This window comes from Dromiciops gliroides, chromosome 1 (genome assembly GCF_019393635.1).
Source record: "Dromiciops gliroides isolate mDroGli1 chromosome 1, mDroGli1.pri, whole genome shotgun sequence".
Classification (NCBI taxonomy): domain Eukaryota; kingdom Metazoa; phylum Chordata; class Mammalia; order Microbiotheria; family Microbiotheriidae; genus Dromiciops; species Dromiciops gliroides.
This window is the reverse complement of record NC_057861.1, coordinates 271509741-271536862: the sequence shown is the minus strand read 5'-3', so window position 1 is coordinate 271536862 and position 27122 is coordinate 271509741. Positions and strand designations below refer to the sequence as shown.

The following is a 27122-nucleotide window of genomic DNA, read 5'->3' as shown; positions in this document are numbered from 1 at the left end:
TAGACATGATAGATGTCTGGAGAAAATTGAATGGGGATAGAAAGGAATATACCTTTTTCTCAGCAGTACATGGCACATTTTCAAAAATTGACCATGTATTAGGGCACAAAAACATCATAGTCAAATGTAGAAAGGCAGAAATAGTAAATGCATCCTTCTCAGATCATGATGCAATAAAAATTACATGTAAGAAAGAGCCAGGGAAAAGTAGAATGAAAATCAATTGGAAACTAAATAATTTCATTCTAAAGAATGAATGGGCCAAACAAGAAATCATAGAAACAATCAATAACTTTATCCAAGAGAATGACAATAATGAGACAACATACCAAAATCTATGGGATGCAGCCAAAGCAGTGCTTAGGGGAAAATTTATAGCTCTAAATGCTTACATGAATAAAAAAGAGAAAGAGGAGATTAATGAATTGGGCATGCAACTTAAAAAGCTAGAAAAAGAACAAATTAGAAATCCCCAATTAGACACTAAATTAGAGATCCTGAAAATTAAAGGAGAAATCAATAAGATTGAAAGCAAAACAACTATAGAATTAATCAATAAAACTAAGAGCTGGTTTTATGAAAAAAACAATAAAATAGATAAAATATTGGTTAATTTGATTTAAAAAAAGAAAGAAGAAAACCAAATTACCAGTATCAAAAATGAAAAGGGTGATGTTACCACCAATGAAGTGGAAATTAAAGCAATAATTAGGAAATATTTTGCCCAACTGTATGCCAATAAATTTGACAATCTAAATGAAATGGATGAATATTTACAAAAATACAAACTGCCCAGGTTAACTGAAGAGGAAATAAAATCCTTAAATAAACCCATATTAGAAAAAGAAATTGAACAAGCTATTAATGAACTCCCTAAGAAAAAATCCCCAGGGCCAGATGGGTTTACGGGTGAATTTTACCAAACATTTAAAGAACAATTAATTCCAATATTATACAAATTATTTGGAAAAATAGGTGAAGAAGGAGTTCTACCAAATTCGTTTTATGACACAAATATGGTGGTGATACCAAAACCAGGCAAAGCAAAAACAGAGAAAGAAAATTATAGACCAATCTCCCTAATGAATATTGATGCTAAAATCTTAAATAAGATATTAGCAAGGAGATTACAGCAAGTGATCACCAGGATAATACACTATGACCAGGTGGGATTTATACCAGGAATGCAGGGCTGGTTCAACATTAGGAAAACTATTAACATAATCAACCACATCAATAAGAAAACCAACCAAAATCATATGATTATCTCAATAGATGCAGAGAAAGCTTTTGACAAAGTACAGCACCCATTCCTAATAAAAACACTAGAGAGTTTAGGAATAGGGGGAGCTTTCCTTAGAATAATAAACAGTATCTACCTAAAGCCATCAGCAAGTATTATATGCAATGGAGATAAATTAGAGGCCTTCCCAATAAGATCAGGGGTGAAACAGGGATGTCCATTATCACCCCTATTATTTAATATTGTTCTAGAAATGTTAGCTTTAGCAATCAGAGAAAAGAAAGGAATTAAAGGAATTAGAATAGGCAAGGAGGAAACAAAACTATCACTCTTTGCAGATGATATGATGGTATACTTAAGGAATCCTCGAGAATCAAGTCAAAAATTACTTGAAACAATTAACATCTTTAGCAAAGTAGCAGGATATAAAATAAATCCACATAAATCATCAGCATTTCTATACATGACCAACAAAGTCCAGCAGCAAGAGATCGAAAGAGAAATTCCATTTAAAGTAACGGTAGGTAATATAAAATACTTGGGAGTCTACTTGCCAAGACAAACCCAGGAACTCTATGAACACAACTACCAAACACTCTTCACACAAATCAAATCAGATCTAAATAATTGGAAAGATATCAATTGCTCATGGATAGGCAGAGCTAATATAGTAAAAATGACAATACTGCCTAAATTAATTTACTTATTCAGTGCCATACCAATCAGGCTACCTAAAAATTATTTTATATAGCTAGAAAAAATAATAACAAAATTCATCTGGAAAAACAAAAAATCAAGAATATCCAGGGAAATAATGAAAAAAAATTCACAGGAAGGTGGGTTAGCGGTACCAAACCTGGAGCTTTACTATAAAGCGGCAGTCATCAAAACTATCTGGTACTGGCTAAAAAATAGAGTGGTAGATCAATGGAATAGGCTAGGCTCAGGAAATGCAGTAGTAAATGACACTAGTAATGTAGTGTTTGATAAACCCAAAGACTCCAGCTTCTGGGATAGGAACTCAGTATTTGACAAAAACTGCTGGGAAAACTGGAAGATAGTATGGCAGAAATTAGGCTTAGACCAACATCTTACACCTTATACTAAAATAAGGTCAAAATGGATACATGATTTAGACATAAGAGGTGATACCATAGGTAAATTAGGAGAGAAAGGAATAGTGTACCTATCAGATCTTTGGAAAGGAGAACAGCTTTTGACCAAACATGAGATAGAGTATATTATAAAATGCAAAGTGGATGATTTTGATTATATTAAATTAAAAAATTTTTGTACAAACAGAAGCAATGCATCCAAAATTGGAAGGGAGGCAGAAAGCTGGGAAACAATTTTTGAGGCCAGTGCTTCTGATAAAGGCCTCATATCTAAAATATATAGGGAATTAAATCAAATTTATAAGAATCCAAGTCATTCCCCAGTTGAGAAATGGTCAAAGGATATGAACAGGCAGTTTTCTGATGAAGAAACCAAAGCTATCTATTCCCATATGAAAAAATGCTCTAAATCTCTAATGATTAGAGAGATGCAAATTAAAACAACTCTGAGGTACCACCTGACACCTATCAGATTGGCTAAAATGACAAAAAAGGAAGATAATAAATGCTGGAGAGGCTGTGGGAAAATTGGAACACTAATGCATTGTTGGTGGAGCTGTGAGCTGATCCAACCATTCTGGAGAGCAATTTGGAATTATGCCCAAAGGGCGATAAAGCTGTGCATACCCTTTGACCCAGCAATCCCACTTTTAGGTCTTTTGCCCAAAGAAATCATGGAAGGGGGAAAGGGACCCACATGTACAAAAATATTTATAGCTGCTCTTTACGTGGTAGCAAGGAATTGGAAGTTGAGGGGGTGCCCATCAATTGGGGAATGGCTGGACAAGTTGTGGTATATGAATACAATGGAATACTATTGTGCTGTAAGAAATGATGAGCAGGAAGAGTTCAGAGAAACCCGGAGGGTCTTGCATGAGCTGATGATGAGTGAGATGAGCAGAACCAGAAGAACATTGTACACAGTATCATCAACATTGAGTGTTGACCTACTGTGATGGACTATATTCTTCTCACCAATGCAATGGTACAGAAGAGTTCCAGGGAACTCATGATAGAAGAGGATCTCCAAATCCAAGAAAAAAAAAGAAAGAAAGAACTGTGGAGTATAGATGCTGATTGAACCATATTATTTCTTTTGTTTTGGGTGCTGTTGTGTTTTTTTTTCTATTTTGAGGTTTTGCATCACTGCTCTGATTCTTTCTCTTGTAACAGGATTAATGCAGAAATAGGATTAATGTTATTATGTGTATATATATGTGTGTATATATATATATATCTATATGTATATGTATAGAGATATATAGATATAACCTATATCAGATTACCTGCTGTCTAGGGGAGGGGGGAGGGAGGGGAGGGAGGGAGAAAAATCTGAAATTGTAAAGCTTGTATAAACAAAAGTTGAGAACTATCTTTACATGTAACGGAAAAAATAAAATATCTCATAAAAAAAAAAGAGATAAACATGTCCTAAAAAATACAGTTCACTAAATCAATATAAAGCCAGCCTGAGAAAAAATACAAATTGAAAGAAGAAACAAAGAATTTGATTCCTCCCCACACATGATACCTTTGCAAACCCCAACCTGTTACTGCAAATTATGTTATCCCCAATTTTATGATTTCATTTCACTTCATATCACTTTACCCTACAAAATACAGGATGCTTGTTTTTGCATCTTTCTTTTGTGTTCCCCCCTGTCCCCCCCTCCCTTTATTGGTAGTCTGTAATCTGCTAAAGATTCTTTTAAAGCATGACCTAAAGTTAATGATAATGGACAATTATCTTTGTTTATGAAGACTCTGTGATAAACTCAGAGCTCATCCTGCGATGCTAACACAGTTTTGTGGTTTCATTTAGTGTGAAGATGATTTGGCTGAGAAGAGGAGGAGCAATGAAGTACTCAGGAGAGCTATTGAAACTTACCAGGAGGTAGCTGACCTGCCAAATGTCCCTGCTGACCTGATAAAACTCAGCCTGAAGCGGCAGTCAGACAGACAGCAGTTTTTAGGTAAGATAAATAAATTAAAAAATGGAAATCAGGTCAGCATGAAATGCCTGACTTTGGAAGCAACTGAAGGTCAAATAGAGATGAAGTTAAGAAGCTTCAGTTTTATGACTGAGTTTGGGTAGATTAGCTAATTTTATGAAGGTCACCTACAAAACTGATGTCTCGGTCCTAGTCTTTATAAGAAGAGTTCACATATTAAGTGGAAAGAAGGTGATAAATAGGTTTAAAAAATTAGAAAATTCCAGACTTATAGTATCTTTACAAAAAAAGAAGACAATAACCCTACTGCATGAAAATAATTTTTAAAAATCATGAGGTCAGGGGCAGCTAGGTGGCACAGTGGATAAAGCACTGGTCCTGGATTCAGGAGGACTTGAGTTCAACACTTACTAGCTGTGTGACCCTGGGCAAGTCACTTAACCCTCATTGCCCCGCAAAAAAAAAAAAAAAAATTAAATCATGAGGTCAGTTTTTCAGCATATTGAGGAAAAGAAGATACTATTTACTGGTCTCTCTAACCTATCTAGACTCTGACAGATGCAGATAAGGGGAAGCAGCAAGAATATCTAAGCTTAATTTAAGCTAGGTCTTTGATTTAATTATATGTAACGTACTTATCAATAAGCTGGAAAAAATCAGTTCTAAGCCATACAGTTGTTAGTTGCTTTTTTGGTTGAAGGATGATATACCTGAAGGAGTTATGATATATTGTTGTGATATATCATCATTCATATGGTACTTTAAGGTTTGCAAGATGCTTTACTTACATTAACTTGTTTGAACTTTTCAAGAACATTAGGGAAAAAGTACTATGGATACTATTACCCCCATTTTACAAATGCTGAAACTGAGGCCCCTAAGAGTCCTAAAGTTAAGGAACATGACTAATATTTCACAGCTAGTAGTAGTAGTACTAGTAGTGGTGGTGGTGGTGGTAATACTAATAATACTTTAAAGTTTGCAAGGCGATTTACAAATATTTCATTTGATCCTCATGAACTCTGGAAGGTAGGTGCTATTATTATCCTCATTTTACAGTTGAGGAAGCTGAGGCAAACAATGTTTAAGTGAATTAACCAAAGGTCATAGATTAAGTGTCTGAGACTGGATCTGAACTCAGGTCTTCTTAATTTAATCCCCAGAGTTCTATTCATGTGCCACCTACATAAGAAACTGCAAAATATTGAGAAAGTAAAGAATTCTTGTATACTTTTATTGTCATATAAGTTCAGGTGTTCCCCCAAGGTTTTATTTTTAGCCCTCTTCTCCCTTTTATACTCTTCTCCTTTGTTGTTCTCTCCTAGAGTTGCAGTTATTACCTCTCTGCTGCTTATTTTCTTGTCTATATTATCCAGCTCCAATCTCTTCCCTGAGTTTCATTTCCTCATTTCCAATGCCCTTTTAGACTTCATCATTCCCCTAAGATCTTGTGGTCCTCTCAGCTTTCTCCTTCTGCTGATGGCTTTACCATCTTCTCAGGCATCTGGGCTGAAAACCATAGCCCATAGCCAAAACCCAAGCCCTATAGCCAAAAAGTTTCTAGGTCCCATCGAGTGTTCTTCTGTCTCTCACAGATATGATATATCTTAGTTTAGCTCTCCTAGCCATTTCTATCTCTTATCTCTCATAGCCACTCATGCCGCCCCCTCTCTAGATCAGTCACTTCTCATCTTGCCTCTAAATGGTCTTCCTGTGATCAGCTTCCCCTTTCAGTTTGGCGCAACGGACACTTATTTCCAAGTCCCTAACTTAGGGCCATACAAAGATAAATATGACACAGGCCCTAACTGCATGGAGTTAGTTCTCTGTCCATCCTTCATTTAAGTGCCAAAATATTTGTCCTAATGTGCTCCTCTGACCACAACATACTTTTTGCCTCTAGGATAAAATACAAATGCTTTCATTAGAATTTAAGGCTCTTGAAAGTCTGAGTAAAAACTAGTTTCCAAAACTTATTTCACTTTATCATCACATATTCTATCTTCTGTCCAAATTGGACAACTGACTGCTCCTTGAGCTCATTCTGTATTCACTTTCCTCAAAGCATTTACAGAGATTATGTCCAGTGCGTGCAGTGCCCACCCCCAACTCCCCCCACACACATATCTTTGCCTTTTGAAATCTTCCTCTTCTGCTAAAACCTAGACAAGATGTCATCTCCTCATGGAGTCTTCCCGAATTATCACAGCTAAAGGGAAAGGATTGCTCATTCCTTAAATATTCTCAGAAAACTTTTCTGGATATTTCCTTTACGCTTTTCACTTTCTACCTTGAGTTATACTTATTTGTAGACATGTTGTACCTCCCTACCTTCATCCCTCCAGCCCAGTTAAACTGTAAGTTATTATAGGAGAGGGGTGTCTTGTTTTGTGCTCCTGGCACCTAGCACCATGCCCAACATGGAGTAAGCAACTAAGAGTTCATTGAACTGAATTGTCTTGGAAAACATCCACTATTGTATTCAGCATTTCTGTATGTTATATATTACCTTTAAAATATAAATCAAAGCAAACTAGACCCTTGGGACTGACAGAGGGTTTTGCCATCCTCTCATGCAGGACCAACAAAATGTTAAGTAAGTGGTTGGTTTTGGGTGCCTTTGCAGGGATGTTTCTATTTTGACAACATTAAGATATTGAAATATAAGAAGTTAAGCTCTAAGAAAGAATTCACTATGCCTTTTGAAGGAAATAGGAAAAAATATTGCAGGAGGGTTACGTATGGGAAAGAAGCTGTGTAAAAGGTGGCCTAGAAAGTCATACTTATCACATATATACATACACATACATACACACACACATATATACACATATACACACACATGTGTGAGCAGGATCACACAACCCAGAAGATTTTAAATTCATCTCATTTTTCATGACTGTCCTTCATACCTAAATATATCAGTTTTTAAAACTCTTATTCTTCAGATGGCATTAATGAGGATGATAGAGTTTTAAAATCCCAGGATTGAGGGGCAGCTTGGTGGCACAGTGGATAAAGCACCGGCCCTGGAGTCAGGAGGACCTGAGTTCAAATCCAGCTTCAGACACTTAACACTTACCAGCTGTGTGACCCTGGGCAAGTCACTTAACCCCAATTGTCTCACTAAAAAAAATATCCCAAGATTGAAAGGGACTTTTCTTAGAGGTTACTTTTACCATGTATTACCCTTTATATGCCTTCCTAAGCTTCCCATTTTATAGTTTCTTGCCCCTACCTAATTCTCCTGCCATATCTTTCCCCATTTCCTTCAGAAGACCTACTGCATTATATCTCAGAGCTTAACTTCTTATATTTCTCTTAGTGTTATCAAAATAGAAATCCCTGGAAAGGCACCTGGGTGTCCCTTCTTTTAGATGTTTTCCAAATCTTGCACCCCACTGGTCACTTCCCTCAGGTTGCATTCTAGTTTATCGATTCCTATCTTCAGATACATAAACAAATCACACTGTAGTCATCCAGGTGTGCTCTGACCGGAACAGAGTACAGTGGGACTGTTGCCTCCCTTATTCTTGACATTATATTTCTCTTGATGTGGCTGAGGGTTGCATTAGCTTTTTGGCAGCCACAGCATCCTCTGGGCTCATGTAAAATCTACAGTCTATTAGGTTTTACTCAGACCTTTTTATGTTTTTGTACTGTTTTTCTCTCCATGGAAACAACATTGTTACATTTCCACCTCATTATTTATCTTCCTAAGTACCATGATGAATAACTGTTTGAAAAAAGGATTCCTTGTATCCTATTCACTTCTTAAAAATGTACAGCATGCACAACCACAAGCAACTCCCCAAACTCCTAGAAAATAATCACTTTTAGCATTAGTGAATCAAGGACACATAAAATTGAGTTGCCATGAATGTTGACTTAGGTCTTGTAGTATGTGCTGTTGCCCACCAGAGGGTGATATAATACTGGAAAATGTGGCATGCTCCCTAAGTGGTTGATTTCTTACCATCATGAAACTGAGGACACATTTGAACTTTCAGTTCAAAGTAGACTTAAGAATAGTAATGCTTTCTCAGGCTTTGCAGTGACTTGTTCATGGAGTAGATAGACTAGACTTTGTCCTTCTATGAATTTCTAACAAAAGGGGAAAATGTGCTATAAAAATGTTGAAGGGTTCTGTTTGTTTGTTTTTTTAGCAATTTAAAAGAAAATGGCATAAAATTAAACCCTGAAATGTAAATGTAGACAAGTGTCAGAGGTGGGAACTTCTTAAAATCTTCTATAATTGGCATTTTGTTTTTCCATGTCCTCAGAATAAGCATTGTCATTAAAACTATGTAGACTTAACAAGGAGGACTTCCTAAGAGAGATCTATACATTTTATTATGGTGATAGTGGAGGGTGGTTATTGTTGATAAAGTAGAGAAGGTCATTAAAAAGACCTGAGTTCAAATTCATTCTCAGACATTTATTGAATGTGTGAACCTGGACAAGTCACTTAACCTCTGTCTGCCTCAGATTCATCATGTGTAAAATTAGGATAATATTAACACTTACCTTCCAGAGCTGTGAAGATAAAACAAGATATTTGTAAGGTGCTTTGCAGACCTTAAATCATATATAAATGCTTGCTGTTCTTGTTATTATTATTAATTTGACATATGACATTAGTTAAAGGAACTGAATGTGTTCAGCCTGGAGAAAAGAAGGTTCAGGGGCAACACAGAGCAGTGGACCTGGAGTTCAGGAAGATTTGAGCTCAAATCTAGTTGTGTAATCCTGGGCAAGTCAATTAATTTCTGTCTACCTCAGTTTCTTCAACTATACTATGGGGATCATAATGTACCTGTCTCCCTGGGTTGTTATGAGGATCAAATGAGATAATATTTGTAAAGTACTCAGGACAATATCTTCCCTTCCAATGGGTTTCAGTTGCAAAGAGTCCACTTTAGCTTGGATCTTCTTTTGAGTTCTGTAAATGGTAGTTGTGTGTTGTGGTAGGGATTCCCTCACATGGATGGGATTAAATGGCCATTGAAATCCCTTACAATTCTCCAGTTCTATGATTGTGTGGTCTTTAGTCAAAACTTTTATCTGGCTTCAGGTTTCATTGAATGATCTCTTATGATTTATAAAAACTGAATATACCAAAGTATACTTTTCTTCTGTTTTCATCAAACCAGGTCACATGAGAGGCTCCCTGGTTACACTTCAGAAATTGGTTCACTTATTTCCCAATGATACTTCTTTCAAGAATGACCTTGGAGTGGGTTATCTCTTGATTGGTGACAATGACAATGCTAAGAAGGTTTATGAAGAGGTAAACAAAAGATTTTCTATCTCAACCAAAAAATGACTTTGTGTGAATATTCAGACAGTTACCGAGCATTTATTAAGACCTGACTATGTGCTTAGTGCTGAGAATACATATTTAAGCAAAAAGAAAGAGTTCCTGCCCTTTTAAGAGCTTATAGATATAAAAGGAAGCTTAAAAAAGGGGGGGGGAAGGAGGGTTGGGGAGGAAAGTAGACAATATTGGACAGAGTAACCTCTTTAAATGGAGGTTCTGGGTAACCATCCAATAATCAGAGGGAGAGACAGAAGAGGCAGAGGATACTTCTGAGGTCTGAATTCCAGGGATAGAATGATCTCCCAGAAAAAAAGATTTCTGAGTGGGAGGACGGGGAGGTGATAAAGAAGTCCACAGAACAGGCTGTTGAAGAAATGAAGTTCTTAGATTAATTCTGGAATGTGCTATAATGTCTCTAATACTAAATATAAGGAATAAGCTCTGTTCTTATATGAAATTGTGCTAATTGCCCATTTCCTCTTCTATCCTACTTTCCCCCCTCCCAAGATTTTGCTTTCTGTCAATTTCCCAATTTCAGTTGCAGAATCTCAATGTTATCCAACACATTATGTCACAATATTGACTTTGTGGTGTTAAAATGTTAGGATGTTTATTTACTATTGCATAAGATGCATTTATTTTTAAAACTAAAAATGCAAACATCAAAGTACACATATCTTGATTATAGGGATTTAATGGACTTTAAAAAGACAGCACAGCAGATGGAAGGGAAATATTCACACATGGTCTATGCACACTTCAGTCCCATCAATTGTGCCACCAGTGTATCACATAGCCTTAAAAGGACTATAATTGCTTTTTCCTTTCCAAGAAAAAGTACAGTATTTAATGTTCTCTCAATAATAATAATCAATCAGTCATTTTTCAGTTATGTCTGACTCTTTATTACCCCTTTGGTATTTTCTTGGTAAAATACTGGATTGGTTTGCCATTTCCTTCTCCAGATCATTTTACAGATGAGGAAACTGAGGCAGACAGGGATAACTTGCCCAGGTTCACACAGCTAATAAGTATCCAAGGCCAGATTTGATAAGTATTCTTTTTTTAAATACTGTTTTTTATTTTTTCCAGTTACATATAAAGACAATTTTTAACATTCTTTTAAAAAAATTGGCTTCCAAATTTTTCTTCCTCCTTCCTTCCTCTCACCCCTGCATAAAATGTTAAGCAGTTTGATATAAGTTATATATATGCAATCATGTAAAATATATTTCCATATTAGACATGTTGTGAAAGAAGAAACAGAATATAAGAGGGGAAATAAGCCATGAAAAAGATGAAAGTGAAAATAGTGTGCTTTAATCTACATTCACACTCCATCAGTTCTTTTCCTGAATGTGGATAGCATTTTCCTTCATGAATCTTTTGGAATTGTTTTGGATCATTGTGTTGCTGAGAAGAGCTAAGTCATTCATAATTGATCGTCATACAGTGTTGCTGTTACTATGTACAATGTCCTCCTGGTTCTGCTCACTTCACTTTGCATCAGTTCATGTAAAACTTTCCATGTATTTCTGAAATCTGCCAGCTCATCATTTCTTATGGCACAGTATTTTATTTTTTTCCTATACCACAACTACTTGTTCAGCTATTTCCCAATTGATGGGCATCCCCTCAATATCCAGTTTTTTTTCTACCACAAAAAGAGCTGGCATAAATATTTTGTACATGTGGGTCCTTTTCCCTTTTTATGATCCCTTTGGGATATAGACCTAGCAGTGGTATTGCTGAAATCAAAAGATATGCACAGTTTTATATTCCTTTGGGCATAATTCCAAATTGCCCTCCAGAATGGTTGGATCAGTTCACAACTCCACCAACAGTGGATTAGCATCCCAGCTTTACCATATCCCCTTCAACATCCAACATTTTCCTTTTTTTAAAAATCATATTAGCCACTTTGATAGGTGTGAGGTGGTACCTCAGAATTGCTTTTAATTTGCATTTCTTTGATCAATAGTGATCTGGAGCATTTTTTCATAGGGCTATAGCTAGCTTAGATTTCGTCTGAAAACTGCCTGTGCATATCCTTTGACCATTTTGAAGATTATTCTTCTTTATTCCTGGCCCTGCACTCTATGCTTTGCACCATCTACCTGCCATAATAATAATAATAATAATAATAATAATAATAATAATAATAATAATAATAATAATAATAATGAGCATTTATATAGCTTTTTAAAGTTTTCATAGCACTTTGTAAATATTATCTGATTTTATTCTCAAAATGACCCTGAGAGGTAGCTACTATTATTATATCCATTTTACAGATGAGGAAGGAACCTGAAGCAGGCAGAGGTTGAGTGACTTGCCCAGGGTACACAACTAGTAAATGTCTGAGGCCAGATTTGAACACAGATCTTGCTAATTCTAAGTCCAGCATTCTAGTCACTGAACCACCTAGCTGTTGTCTTTAAATCCACGCTGCTAGGAGTGTGGAAATAAATTGTTCACATATTAATAGGGCATTGACTGTCCATGTCAGTAATGTTGCAAAAAAGACTTTGGCACATTGTATTATAGTAAATTTGTATGAATGATTTCTGCAATCCCTTTTAACACTGTGTCAATGATTTCATAATTCCCTCAGGCTATGAGGGTATTATTTAGGGCATAAAAGAAATCATTTACTAAATAGATTTTAAAGACCTGAAAAAAGTTAATACCAGGGGGCAGCTAGGTGGCGCAGTGGATAAAGCACTGGCCTTGGATTCAGGAGTACCTGAGTTCAAATCTGGCCTCAGACACTTGACACTTACTAGCTGTGTGACCCTGGGCAAGTCACTTAATCCCCATTGCCCTGCAAAAAAAAAAAAGTTAATACCAGTCAGCTATCAGGTATTAATTTTTCTGTGTCTCAGCTTCCTCATCTGTAAGATGAGAGAGTCAGACTAGATGGCATTTAAGATTCTCTTAGTGCTTCATGTGTAGCTGCATGCGTCCTTCTTACAGGTATTGCTGATGTGTTGTGTAGTGGACAGAGAGCTGGCCTTGGAATTGGGAAAATATGGGTTCAAGTCTGACCTATGGAACATACTGTTTCTGTGTCTGTGGGCAAGATTAAATGACACAATAACTGTAAAGAGTTTAGCATACTGCTTGGCTCATAGTAGGCATTATTTAGGGCCACTAGGTGGCACAGGGGATGGAGAATCCCGCCTGGAGTCAGGAAGACCTAAGTTCAAATCCAGGCTCAGATACTAACTGACCCTAGGCATGTCACTTAACCATGTTTGCCTCAGTTTGCTCATCTATAAAATGAGCTGGAGAAGGAAATGGCAAACCACTCTGGTATCTTTGCCAAGAAAACCCCAAATGAGGTCAAAAAGAATCAAAAATGACTGAACAACAACAGGCACTATATAAATATTTTTATCATCATCATCATTCCATTTGACCTCAGTGCCCTAGGTATTATTTTAAGACTATAAATTGAAGAACAATCACTGAGCTACACTCTTAGAGGTAATTTCCTCACTAAGAATTCTTTCTACTGGTTGAATCATAGCTATTAAAAAAAAAAAAGCTTTTCATCCTTTGAAGATAATGCATAATTGAATCTACTTATAATTATGTTTTTCAAGTTTTGTCATGTATAGTTATTGTGCCCTCAAACTAATAAAAAACCCAATCATAACAGTAGCATTTTATCCTGCATTGGGCTGTTGAGGCCTCCTCCCTAAATTCAATAATAAATACATATTAATTAAGCACCTATGCAAAGAGGCAGCATGGTTAAGATCTCTAACACAGGATCCAGAATCAGAAGATGTGGGTTTGAATCTCAGCTCTGCTATTTTCTTCTTATGTGTCACCAGACAAGCCCCCTCACTTTCCTGAGTTTGTTTCCATCCCTAAAATTAGGGATAATCTTTTTTTTTTTTTTTTTTTTTTTGCGGGGTAATGGGGGTTAAGTGACTTGCCCAGGGTCACACAGCTGGTAAATGTCAAGTGTCTGAGGCCGGATTTGAACTCAGGTACTCCTGAATCCAGGGCCAGTGCTTTAACCACTGTGCCACCTAGCCGCCCCAGGGATAATCTTTAAGGTCCCTTTGGTCTCTGCATCCTAGGATCCAATGAATGCCTTCATCCTGATTAAGAAAAGAGACACATTAATCTTCTGCTGCAGGATGAGCTTAAAATGAGACCTTGATTTTTTTTTTTAAATAGCATTTCTAATATCTACAAGTCATTTGGAATTTTGACTATATAGGAATGAAAAGTGTTGAAACTAGTTATGTGTTTATTGTGAAATCTATCATTTACAAGTTCATTTTGACAACTTAAGTTACCAGTTCCCATCACAAGATAGCGAATGTCATCTTTGCAAAATTTTGGAATAGTGGGTTCTTCGTTGTTGTTTTCAGGCCTGCTGAAATGGCTAGGGCTCTGACAGAGGCCCCAAGGGAAGTATTTACAGAGGGGTCTAGTTGTCCCTTTGAAAGCATTGTCAGGGATTAAGGAAATATTCCAGACATTCTAGTTTCTCTTAATAGCCCATAATGAATCTGTCATCCAGTAATTTATATAAACCTTTTTGGAATATTTGTAGTTAGTCCCCCTTACTAGAATATCTTACTAGAGATAGGGAGCACTTTAGTTCCTCTTAAGAATCATCTGTGGGCAGCTAGATGGCACAGTGGATAAAGCACCGGCCCTGGATTCAGGAGTACCTGGGTTCAAATTCGGCCTCAGACACTTGATACTTACTAGCTGTGTGACCCTGGGCAAGTCACTTAACGCCCATTGCCCCGCCAAAAAAAAAAAAAAAAAGAATCATCTGTACAAGGGGCAGCTAGGTGGCACAGTGGATAAAGCACCAACCCTGGATTCAGGAGGACCAGAGTTCAAATCCGGCCTCAGACACTTGACACTTACTAGCTGTGTGACCCTGGGCAAGTCACTTAACCCTCATTGCCCTGCAAAAAAAGAAAAAAGAATAATCTGTAGAGAATTATATCTAACTATATTAAATACAGAAGTAATTATATGAATCATGGCCTAATTGTCTCCAGTGATAACTTCTGTGAAGCATCAATAGAATGTGATTTTTTTCACATCACATCCAAGAGCTGTGGCTTTCTTTGGAGTGGTTCTTTTCTTTCCTTTTTCACTTCCAAGCTACTGAGCCAAAACATAGATTTCTCTTTTCTTATCTAAAGATATCCTGATGAAAAAATGTGTTTTTATTTGTTGTTGTTGGTGGTGGTGGTGGTGGCGGTGATGATGATGATGATATAACAAACACAGCTGACTGGTATATTGCTTTAAACTTTACAAAGTACTTTATGTAATGTTATCCCCATGAACTTTGCTTCATGTAATTTTTAAAACCCTAATATAATTTCACTTTTTGTCATCCTGTGTAAAATAATGTTTTCCATTTCTTGTTCCATTGTGTAACTTGTTCCTGCTCTTAATTCCAGAGATGATAAGGTGAATTTGTTTATGTGGATTGGTAAATATTTGCATTCAGTGCCAACTTGATTTGGGTGTACTGTACTCATGCATTTCAAAGATCCTGCAGTCTGGGTGTGGCCCATAGTTTGTCCAAGACATACAGGCTGGTCATCTCACTTCAGAAACAGAAATATTAATGCATGGCAGCAGTAGGGGTGTGTGATATAATACTTTGTGCGTGTGGCTTATTCAATTCCATTCATCTGGTAGTTACTGAGCGCAGAATTATGCCAGGTACAGTGAGGAATACTAAAGAAACGACATCATTCCTGCCTTCAAATATTACAAAAATAGTTGAGGAAAGAAAGCACACACAGCTTGAGAAAAATATAAAATTAATTAGGTGATAAAATATTTGGTTCTGGCAGTCAGTCCTTTCAGAGTCAATTGTAGGAGTAGTCTTCCCTTCACCCCATTCCTTTGCTGCTTAAATGTGAAGCTCTCACAATGCTTATGCCCTTTTCTAGCCAGGCATAAGAAGAGGGCAAAAATGCTAAAAAACCATACTTCTCCTCATGATGAACACTCACGTCAACCTATTCTGAGCCTTTAGAGGAATGTTAGAGTCCATTTGTCCATTTGCTCATTTGTTTTATAGATTTTTTTCTAAGTTATTTAAAACAGGTAAATAATAATGATTGTTTCCTGATTATTTTAATATTTAATTAGAAACCTTTGGAATAATTTATTTCTAAACCTAATTAAGGTTGTGTGTGATGATTCCTCCTTATATAATACTGCACACAGATTGTGTAATAAAGTTTCTCCAGTAATTAATGAAGAAAAAATAAAATTTAAAGTTATCCTGTAACATGATGGGGATGGGGGAGGCTGAAGTATGGGGGGAAATGTAGATAAAATGCTAACTATTTAGAATTTTCCTTTTTCATTATTTATTCTGTTGAAAAATTTAAGTCATCAGTAACTGTCATAAATGTAGTTCATTGTTCCTAATCACTAGAAACAGAATTGAAATAATATTTGCACAAATCACTCAATACAGAAAGTAGACCATGTTAATCTCAATAACTACCTATTCATTCTGTTGTTTAAAAAATTGTACCTATCAGAATTATTGCCCAGAAATATCAATAACCCATGTTTTGAGTGAAATAATTGAGCCAACATAAATAAATTCTTTGATGTGAGAGAAAATTCTTTTGTTTTTCACCTTAAATCTTCATAGTTCCAATGCATTGAAAAACATCAAGGCCAGCCCTTCATATGTTTTGAAAATCATTTCCAGAATTTGGTTTTAACTGTGATCCTTTATTTTGTTCTCTTGGAAACAGGTTCTGAATGTGACTCCTAATGATGGCTTTGCCAAAGTGCATTATGGTTTTATCCTGAAAGCCCAGAACAAGATTGCTGAGAGCATCCCTTATTTGAAGGTAACTGTCACTGCCCTTATTTTTTCATCTTGAAATTCCTTGGAATCATTTGGATGACCTTGATTATATATTGTGAATTGATTGGCATGCACTCTACATTGATTGACATTTGCTGCTGGGTCTTTTTATCAAGTTATGTACCCTTTCACCGTGACCACCATATGCACTGTATAAATTTACTCTACAACTGAAAGTGTGTTATATACAAAATTGCATACTGCAGACATCAATGGGAGCATGGGGAAATTATCGTAAGAAAAATTCTGAAAGTAAATCAGCAATATTATTGCTTTTTGTCAATGACAAAAGATAAAAAAGGAAAGGAATAATTATTTTAATGCCTTTTAAAAAATAATTCAATCAATGCATTATTTCCCTTAAGAAAATCAACTATAAATTGCTTCTCAATGGCCACTGCTATAGGATGGGGATGGGGATATGTAAAACACATGTAAAATGAGGTGAAGAATTGAGGCTGTCTAAATAAAACATACTAACCTAAAACATTCAAGTTATGTTAGCAATGTGTTTGATGTGGTCAGACTTATGTTTGACCTTGGTGACTTTGGTTAGCTGGGAAATTACATAATGATACCATGAATTTTATGGCTCTTCCAAAGTACATAAAGTCCTCCATAAAGATGATATCACTTGTTCTCCCTGGGATTTAAGGAAGCATTAAACCATCTTGAGACACAGGATTCTGTCTTGGGCTTCCTTTCCTTCTCTCTCCTGGGTTGAACTGTCCCTTGTTATAAATGCCTATTGGAATTCTTAACAGGATGTGCAATACATAACTTAGCATATTAAGAACAGAACTCATTATTTTCTTCCTTCCCACCTCTCTTCTTTCAAACTCCTTCAGCTCTGTTAAGGGCATCCTTTTCCTCCTGGTCATGCAGGCTCACAAATTTGCTATTTATCCTTGACTCATCATTTCCACTCTCCCAATATATAATATAATATTCAGTGCCAGATCTTGTCATTTTTGCCTCTGGAGCATTTCTCATATCTTTCTCCTTCTTTGCATTCACATGACTCCTTCTTCTTCTGGTCCTTTGTGTCTTTTACCTGGTCCCTCCCCACTCAAGACTATGTTCTGTAGTGTTTTGCCTAAAGTACAGATCTGACCATGTCACTTCCCTACTTAATAAACCCTGGTGGTTCCCTATTACCTCTGTGGTTAAATACAATCTCTTCTGTCTCATGTTTAAAGCCCTTTAAAACTGACCATTCTGGGTTCAGTATGCATTACTTCTCATTTTCTATGATCCAAGAAAATGGGCCTCTTCATCTACTGGCCTTTGTGTTGGCTGTTCCCAATGCTGCAATACACTCCTTTCTTCAAGCTAATTCTTTCAATCTTTAGGTTTCCTCATTTATTAAATGAAGGTAACACTTTGGCTACCTTTGTTGTAGGCATTGTGCTTTGTAATACAAAGGGATAGGAATAAAGACTAAACCTAGAATTTTACTCATAAAGGAAGTTCCTGGATAAGGAAACTTTCTCTACCAATGCATATAGGTACTGAACTCCACAACTTAGAGCCTTTGAGACTTGCCTAGAGCACTAAGATGTTAAGTGACTTGCCTGGAGTCACACAGCTTATTAGTGTCAGAAGTGGAACACAGACCCAAGTTTTCCTCTCTCCTAGGCCAACTCAGGATCCACTACCCACAGGCTGCCTCTCATTTTGTAAAACAAAGCTCTGAATGCATAAGAGTTATTTATTTACAACATTTTGTCATAAATGCAACAGGAATAATTATAAAAATAATAGCCACAGGGATAGAGCCTAGCTCTGAGAACTGATTGGTTGAAGGAATTCCTAAGTAAGGAAGTGCCTTCTACAAATGCAAGGTAATGTCTTCTCTGCAAGTTAAGAGTATTGAGAGTTTGCCAGAGCACTAAGATGTTAAGGGACTTATTCAAGTTAAATGACTTGATCCAGTCAGTATATGCATGGGGTAGGACTTGAACCCCAGTCTTCTGGCTTTGAGACCAGCTTTGAGCTCCACTATGCATGTTGCTCTCTCCCTAGAGAAGGAGATAATAGAATTTTAAAAGAAGTCATCTCCTAAAATATGGAGAATTTAGAATGCAATTCCTTGAAACCAATATCCTTTTACTCTTTTCCACTTTCCAATTCATCCTCATCCTTTCTGCTTACATCTCCTTTTCAGCCAACAGAACAGGAGGTCTATGAAGGGAAGACTTGTGTCTTTTTTTTTTGCCTATATCTCTAGCACTTAAGGACAAACCTTTGAAGTAGGAAGACTTTAATCATTGATTGAATTGAAGGAAGGAAAATTGAACAGAATGGTGAACAGGAAAGACCACTGAATTTAGAGCCAGAAGACCTGGCTTTGAATCTTGTTTCTACACCTTAATATTAGTGTGACCTTGGACAAGTAAATTCACCTCACTGGGTTTTAATTTCTTAATCTGTAAAAATGAAAGTGTTAGATTAGGAGATCTCCAAGGGTTCTTCTAGTTTTAAATCCTTTGGTTCTATTTTTAAATAGCAATTGGGAGAAACAATCTTTTCAAGATCCAAATTTATTTCCATTTTGTCATATTGTTTTTGTAAGTGGTTTTTATCAAAAGCTCAGCATGAATTTATTTCCAGTGAAAAGGAATATATCGTTTGGTTGTCTCCATATCACTTCACACATCCTAAGGGTAATTAAGTATTTTGGTTCAAGTATAATAGTTAAAGACTGGCTGATAGGGTAGGATTCAAGGGAGGAAAAAGGGATTTGGCAGAAATACGACCAGAGAGGCCCTTTCCTGCAGGGAAGAACCTTAAATCTCTCAGCAAGGACTGCAGGCTTAACTACATAATCGCTCCCACAGAGAAGTATCTTCTTTATTTTATGACCAGCCCCAGCCCTTGATAGTCATTGCCTTATTGTTAAGATCTGGACTGTGATGTCCTGAGTTGTAAATTTTGATTCGTAAACTAACTACAAAGTTGAAACAGGATCTTTTTATCTAACTCTTAAGTGAGTGAGTGTGATTAGCTTTTTCTTTCTTAGTTTGCTGTTCCTTTCTTAGATATAGATTAATAAAGAAAGTAAATTTATTTATTGAAATCTCTTAATTCAATATTACTAAGATTTTTTTCTTAACTTTTTCACCAGGAAGGACTGGAATCTGGTGACCCTGGCACTGATGATGGGCGTTTTTATTTCCACTTGGGTGATGCTTTGCAGAGAGTTGGGAACAAAGAGGTAATGATCTTATGAGCTCATTGTTTTCTCTTACAGAGGAAGTGGTAAAGAAAAAGGAAATCAGTTGTAAAGAGAGAAAAAACTAAAAAAATATTTTGCTGATGGAAATCTGTAAAAATTATATCAGTCAGGGGCAACTAGGTAGTGCAGTGGATAGAGCACCAGCCCTGGAGTCAGGAGTACCTGAGTTCAAATCCAGCCTCAGACACTTAACATTTACTAGCTGTGTGACCCTGGGCAAGTCACTTAACCCCAATTGCCTCACTAAAAAAAAAAAAAATTATATCAGTTAGACACCTAGGTGGTGGAGTAGGTAGAGCACTGGACAAGGACTCAACAAAATCTGAGTTCAAATTCCATCTCAGATACTTCCTAGGTTTGTGACACTAGGCAAGTCATTTAATTTTCTCTGTCTTAGTTCCCTCATCTGTAAATATGGGGATAATTATAGCACTCACCTTCCAGGGTTGTATCAAATGAGATAATATTTATAAAGCACTTTGCACTTATATAAATGCTGTTATTATCAAGTGTAGACATTTTATAGTATGTAATTTAAGCTAGGAGTCCTTTTTAGTATTACCTCTGTTCTAAATTTTGAGTGTCTAATTTTCCCTGAGAATTTATATTCTCACGTATGACATCACAGTGTGTTGCCAGGAAGCTGGCTGAGTAACCCAAGTTCTCTCTCAAAGTGCCATGGGAAGGCAGTGTTAAGGGTTAAAATTCTAGCTAGTCTGTCTAAAATATCTAATGAGTGGTCGCCAATAAATTATAAGCTTTAGCAAGAGTTAGGTTTTTAAGCATTTATTAAGGAGAATAAGAATTTGGTAAAGAGAGAGAGAAAGGCCTAGATTCCTATCTATTAAAGGGAGAGCACATTTCTAGCTCCCTTCTCCGCCAGCGTCCTCAGGAAAAAGCCCCAGAGTCAGCGCCAGTCTCTTCCTTCCTCCTCCCACTAGTCCGCGTCACTTCCTCCCGCCAAAGAAAAGGCTCCTGGTCTTGCCCTCAAAGACCTTCGCTTCATGGGCAGAACTCTTCTACAGTAAGTATCCAGCAGGTGGCATCATTCCAATCGTTACAGTCCCCCCTGTTGTTCCTCAAGAAACAAAATGTTTCCTTGACGGAACAGTAAAAACAATATAATAACTATTGCTAACTAATAATATGTGAACAACAATATAGAAAAGGAAGAGAGGAAAGTTTTGTCCAGAGGGGCGATTTTTTGTCCTCATGAACCGACGCTTTGACATTGGTCTTGCAAAGGGAGGGCCTCTGCAGAAAATACATATTACAGATGGTGTATATTATAACAGAAAAAGAAAAGAGAAAAAAAAAAACAAAACAAAGCTGTTCATTTAAAGTCTCTGAAAGTCTTTTCTCAGATGTCCTCTAGGTGTAGTCGTGGAATGGAAGTCTTTTCAGGGGTTGATGTGTGGATACTGGTAATCAGCCAGGAAAATTTCCTACAAAATTGAGCTTAACACAACTTTAAAATAGCTTTGTCAATAATCAAATCAAACAATGAAAGTTCTCAAAAACATGTCTAAGGGAATTCAGAATCTTAGTTGTTACACATGAAACATATAATAAAACAAAAATTGAAACATTCTTTAAAATTATAATATTACTATAGTCCCCCCCTTATGGAGGGTAATTGAGAAGACAATTGCTGCGATATTAATTATTAAAAATAATTTTTTATCTTTGTTTCATCACTTTTTGCATCATCTGCCTAATTATCCTCATGCCATTATGAGAAATTAAAAAATCTAATATAATTGGTAACAGGTGTCAAGGCCAAATTCAACACTGTTATTTATCATGACACCTGAGATAATTATGGGGGTTACCATAAAAGAACAGAGAAATGATGGGATATGAGCATTCCCACACTTGAGCAATATGTACTGCCCATACAGTATGCCAGGCTTAAAATAGGTGGATGGAATATACGTCCATGCCACCGAACATATTGGAGGAAACTGAGTCAGACTTAATCAGATGCATGGGATTGAGATGTCCATGGCATCAGGCATATAGGAGGGAGCATAGAAGCCAGGTGTAGAAGTGAGATGGGTGGGATCAATACTTCCAGCCATCTGTACAATATTGTGGGGAAAAAGAGAATAAAATATTAAACCAAGAGAATCCAACCTCAACATTTGTCAAAAGCCGTTCCCTCGGCCATACCTTGACTTCATGTATATCTCCCCTCATGTGACAGTTCAGTGTCTGCTCTTGCATGTATTCCTCTTGTGATTGGATGGCATCTTGGCCAACTGGCATCTGATAACTCAGAATAAAGGCAATTAATGTCTTAAATGATAAGTTCCCATAATCCAAGTCTCATATGGATTTAAAAATTGAGGATAATAAATGATTGCAAAAAATGTGAATACATCTTGACTCAGAACACAATATATAATTATGCAACAATTTCAAATAATACCCCTTTTTTTAACTTAGTATACAATTACTTTTTTGAAAAATCTGAACATATTTAAATACAAGTTAAAGCACAACACAATCTCAAAGACAACTTTTACAAATGTTCCCCTCTTTTTTTTTTTTGGAATATGCTTATCAAAAATAATACTTCTAGAATCAATTTACACTTGCCATGGCAAACAATTTGCTAGGGAAATGCTTTAAAGAGTTTGATCAAATAATCAGTTGAGAAAAAATAACAAAAACAAATAACTCAGAATATGGGAGCACAATACTCCTAGAATTAACATTGTATAATAAAATCAAAACCATCTTGCAATGTTTCAAAATTAGACAAATGAATAGAAGAAAATACACATGGAACAATAAAATACAGTGAAATTCAAACTAAGGAAATCTAAATGAATATGAACTTAATATTAATAAGAGTATTATAAAATATAAACTTGATCACATGACTATAAAAAGCTTTTACAAATATTCTCCTTGTTTTAGAAACTAAGTATAAGACACAATCTCAAAAGCATTAAAATCTCTATGAAAATAAACCCATACCATTAATTTCAAAATGTATATGTAATAGCATAGAAATCCTATGTAACCTCTGAACTGATACTATTAATAATCTGAGTGAATTTAGAACACTTTTGATTCCGATATCTAAAATCCCCAATACTCATATCAATACCTTGCTGCTTACTTCTACATTTCTGTAAAATATATACCCTTCCATGGCAAAAGAAGCAGAGTCTTGAACTATGTTGATTGTCATTCTTATTCAGCTTAAGTTTTTCTTCTTTAACCCCTCTATATTGTCTGTCGGGCTTTTCACCATACAAATGCTTTATAAGATTACTAATTAAAGACAAAAGCAGGTTAGCAAAATTATGAACAAAACGAGCATATCTGGAATTTAAAGAGTTTTCTAAGATTGTCTCAAAAGCACAGCCAGGCCGGGGAAGGGCTGAGCCTGAAGCTGCAAATGCAGGTAGAAAAAGTTGAGCATGCGCACCAGATCTCTGGACTTCCCAGGCAGGGGAAGCTATGGGCTTGGCCATAGGAGGAGTAGAGGGTGGGGTCTGGAGAGGAGGGGAGGGACCAGCACAATTTGAATCACACTTGATTTTGAACTCAGGTCTGGATTCCTCTTCCCCCACTTTGCCTCCAGGTGCTAGTGGATTAAAAGCTTCTAGAGGGTGGGTCATTGCCTCCAGGCATGCAAAATTAAAGCAACAATTAGTGTTAGAACTGGGAAAAGCTGCGGGAATCTCTTCAGGTTTCTCTGAAAAAGCATGGTTGGGAGAGGGAGAGATATTTCCTTGTGTGAGTAAGTTGCTGGCTCTTTTAACAAAAATAAAAAGAAAAATAGAAAATCCACAAAAACAAAGCATTAACATGATCTTATCTCCCATTTGTCTGGTTAAACAGACTAATATCAAAAATAGGGTAATTAGGGAGTTTAAAAGGTCCATTCGAAAAAATTTAAAGGGAAAACACCTGGCAATTCAGCAGTACTTAAGATTTAAAAGGTTAGGGTAGGGGAAATTTCTTACCCAACCAGAAGATCAGAAGACTGAGGTTTAGCTTTCCTCTTCGTGGTCAGCCATCTGTTAAGGGTTAAAATTCTAGCTAGTCTGTCTAAAATATCTAATGAGTGGTCGCCAATAAATTATAAGCTTTAGCAAGAGTTAGGTTTTTAAGCATTTATTAAGGAGAATAAGAATTTGGTAAAGAGAGAGAGAAAGGCCTAGATTCCTATCTATTAAAGGGAGAGCACATTTCTAGCTCCCTTCTCCGCCAGCGTCCTCAGGAAAAAGCCCCAGAGTCAGCGCCAGTCTCTTCCTTCCTCCTCCCACTAGTCCGCGTCACTTCCTCCCGCCAAAGAAAAGGCTCCTGGTCTTGCCCTCAAAGACCTTCGCTTCATGGGCAGAACTCTTCTACAGTAAGTATCCAGCAGGTGGCATCATTCCAATCGTTACAGCAGATATGGAAGAGAAACATTGTTGTGAAGTGAAAAGTGTGTGACAATTAGCAAAAGAGGCAAAGTAATATTAATAGGAGCTGACATTTATATTTCCCTTATGTGTGACAGAGCACTTTATAGACATTATCTCATGTCAGAGAAGCATCTGGCAATTAATAAAAGAGGCAAAGTGGATAAAACTTTAAAGAAAACATTTTAACAGATATTCCAGGTTTGTTTTGAAAATGTGCTAGCATAACTTCATTATGAAATTAGAAAAACATAGGTGTCTTTTCAGAAGGATCTTTATTTTAAATAATCTGTTTACATACACAGTTGATGGCATCATAATGCTCTGAAGCTTCTAGAACAAGTGCTAGGTCAGTGTTCATAGCTGCAATTTCTGAGAGCTACTGACAAGAAGCATACGAAGAAAAACTTAGTGAATGTTTCCTTTGTCATAATTATTTTTTTCCTGAGTACTACATTGTTTCTTTAATCATAAATTACATTATTAATTGTGACAACATATTCTAAAAGCTAGAAAGGCAATGAGGAGTACTGGAGATTGGAATAGGCTCTGAATCAGAAATACTGGGCTTCATATTCTACCTCAAGCCCTTGCTAGCTGTGACCCTAAGCAAATAATCTTTTGTAAAATGAGGGGAACTTAATCAAAGAACTCTAAGGTCCCATCTTGCTCTACTTTTACAATTTTATGAAAAAACAATTCACGTTGATGTCTAAAACAAATGTGTGGGGCTACCTGGGCATAGATCACTCCTTGAAAGTCCTTGGATTAGAGCTCAAAGGAGAAAGCTGAATCATTGTTTATTACAATTAAATTATGTATCTATACTACAGACATAGCTAAATGTAACATAGCTTTGATTTTTCTAAAATTAATCAGAAGCATGGATCCAATTGTGGATAATTATGGATTCAAAAAAATCAGGGTGGTTTGTGACAGGGAATTTACTAGCAAAAGACATGAACCTATTTGGAGCTTGTAGAGGTTTAGATAACTGACAGTATTTTCTGTATGTGTTTCTACTTTTCTGTATCTGTTCCTATACAACCTGCCACTCTGACAGCTGAAATAGTGTGTGGTGTTAGGAATGAATTGAAAGAAGAGAGTCAAAATTGCTGACTAATAAGTATTTTGGCTTGTTCCCACCTTTTGAGATGGAAATGACCCTCAGTTCCTTTGAATGACGGACAGAGGCAAGATTTTGCTGACAGTATCTGTCTAACATTGAATAAATGTCCGCGTCTGATTGATATAAATGCATTTGTCACACAAGACACATTTAATTTGTCTTTGAGCATTACAGAAACCAGGGCCAATGGCAGATACAGGAAATCCATGTCGTCTTTCACAGCTTGGTTGGAAAGAGACTTTCATTTTCTCAATCACAAATAAAAAAATCAAAACAAAAAACCCCAAACCAGTTCTCTACAAAACCATTTATGTAGAATTTAGGATTTGAATATTTGGGACTGATCTACAAACTCAGTTAACGTGAATATGAAAAGTAGAGAGGTAGTTGTTCATTGCAAAGAGATCACAGGGAACCAATATACTACTATAAAAAGAAGCCTTTTTCTTGTTTTTCTCTGAGAACCTCACTCCTACAGCTTCAGCTCCATGCAGATGACTTCCAATTGCATTCAAAAAACATTTTTTAAGCATTTCGCTATGTGTAAGGCATTGTCTTAGGCATTGGAAATACAAAGATGAAGCGTCAAGTCAAGAAGCATTTATTAAATACCTGGGGCAGCTAGGTGGCACAGTGGATAGAGCACCAGCCCTGGAATCAGGAGGACCTGAGTTCAAATCTAGCCTCAGACACTTAACACTTACTAGCTGTGTGACCCTGGGCAAGTCACTTAACCCCAATTGCCTCACATACAAAAAAAAGAATAGAGTCAAAGAAAAGCAAAAATATGGCCATATGGTCCCTGCCCTCTTGGAGTCCACATTCTGTTGGGGGAAACAACCTGCAAAGACCTCTGTGTGTACAAGATAGACAGAATAAATTGATGGCGGTCTCAGAGGGAAGCCATGGGAACTGAAGGAGACTGGGAAGGGCCTCTTGCAGAAGGTGAGCTTTTTTTCTGAAATCTGAAAAAGGTCAAGGCAAGAGGGAAAGATAAAGAGGGAGAACATTCCAGGCATGGGGGGCATGTGAAAAGGCACAGAATAAGGGGGCTGAGTGTCATGTTCAAGGAACAGCAAGCAGACCAGTGTCGTTAGGTCATAGAGTTGGCAGAGGGGATTGATGGATGTATAAGAAGACGGGAAAAGTAGGAAGGAGCCAGGTTATGATGGACCTTAAAAGCCAAACAAGATTTTTTTATTTGATCCTGGAATTCATGAGGACAGGGTTCATGCCCTCAAGGAGTTTATAATTGTCAAGATCTTTATCTCTGGCTTGGACCTCTATTCCAAACTCCAGACACCTGTTACCAACTCCTTACAACAGGACCAGGGTTAAAATCCCACCTCTTCCACAGACTATCTGTGTGACCTTGGGAAAGTCATTTAACCTCGGGGCCAAAATTTCCTTATCTTTCAAATGAGGGGCCTGGGCCATCTAGATGGTCTCTAAGATTTCTTTCCGCACTAAATTCTGTGATCCCATTATCTTTTCCTTGATGTCTGATCAGCACCTCAAATATAGTCTATTTAAAATTGAGCTTATTTTTCTCTCAAATTCTGCTCTCCCCCCTCCCCCACCAACTTCAGAGTATTTGTCAGTGGCACTGCCTTTCATTCAGCATCCCTTGATGTTATCTAGATGTCTTCATTTCCCCTCCCTCCTTTCCCACAAAGCTACCTAGTCTTCCATGGTAGTTGATATCCATGCAGACCTTCTATGTGCAGGGAGCTGTGCTAAGCCCTGGAGGATATACAGATACTGCAGGAGAACCAGACTCGGCTCCTTTGGGTTTTATACAATCCCAGC

General features: G+C 36.8%; 1 protein-coding gene across 1 annotated transcript in view; it reads left to right on the top strand.

Annotated features, from left to right (window-relative positions):
* Nucleotides 1–27122, top strand: part of LOC122734357 (aspartyl/asparaginyl beta-hydroxylase-like) — a 182034-nt gene that overhangs the window by 110860 nt on the left and 44052 nt on the right. The window contains exons 14-17 of the mRNA XM_043975119.1: nucleotides 4181–4331; nucleotides 9464–9600; nucleotides 16407–16505; nucleotides 19650–19739. Of these exons, the coding sequence (XP_043831054.1) occupies nucleotides 4181–4331; nucleotides 9464–9600; nucleotides 16407–16505; nucleotides 19650–19739 (477 nt within the window). The remainder of the gene's footprint in view (nucleotides 1–4180; nucleotides 4332–9463; nucleotides 9601–16406; nucleotides 16506–19649; nucleotides 19740–27122) is intronic.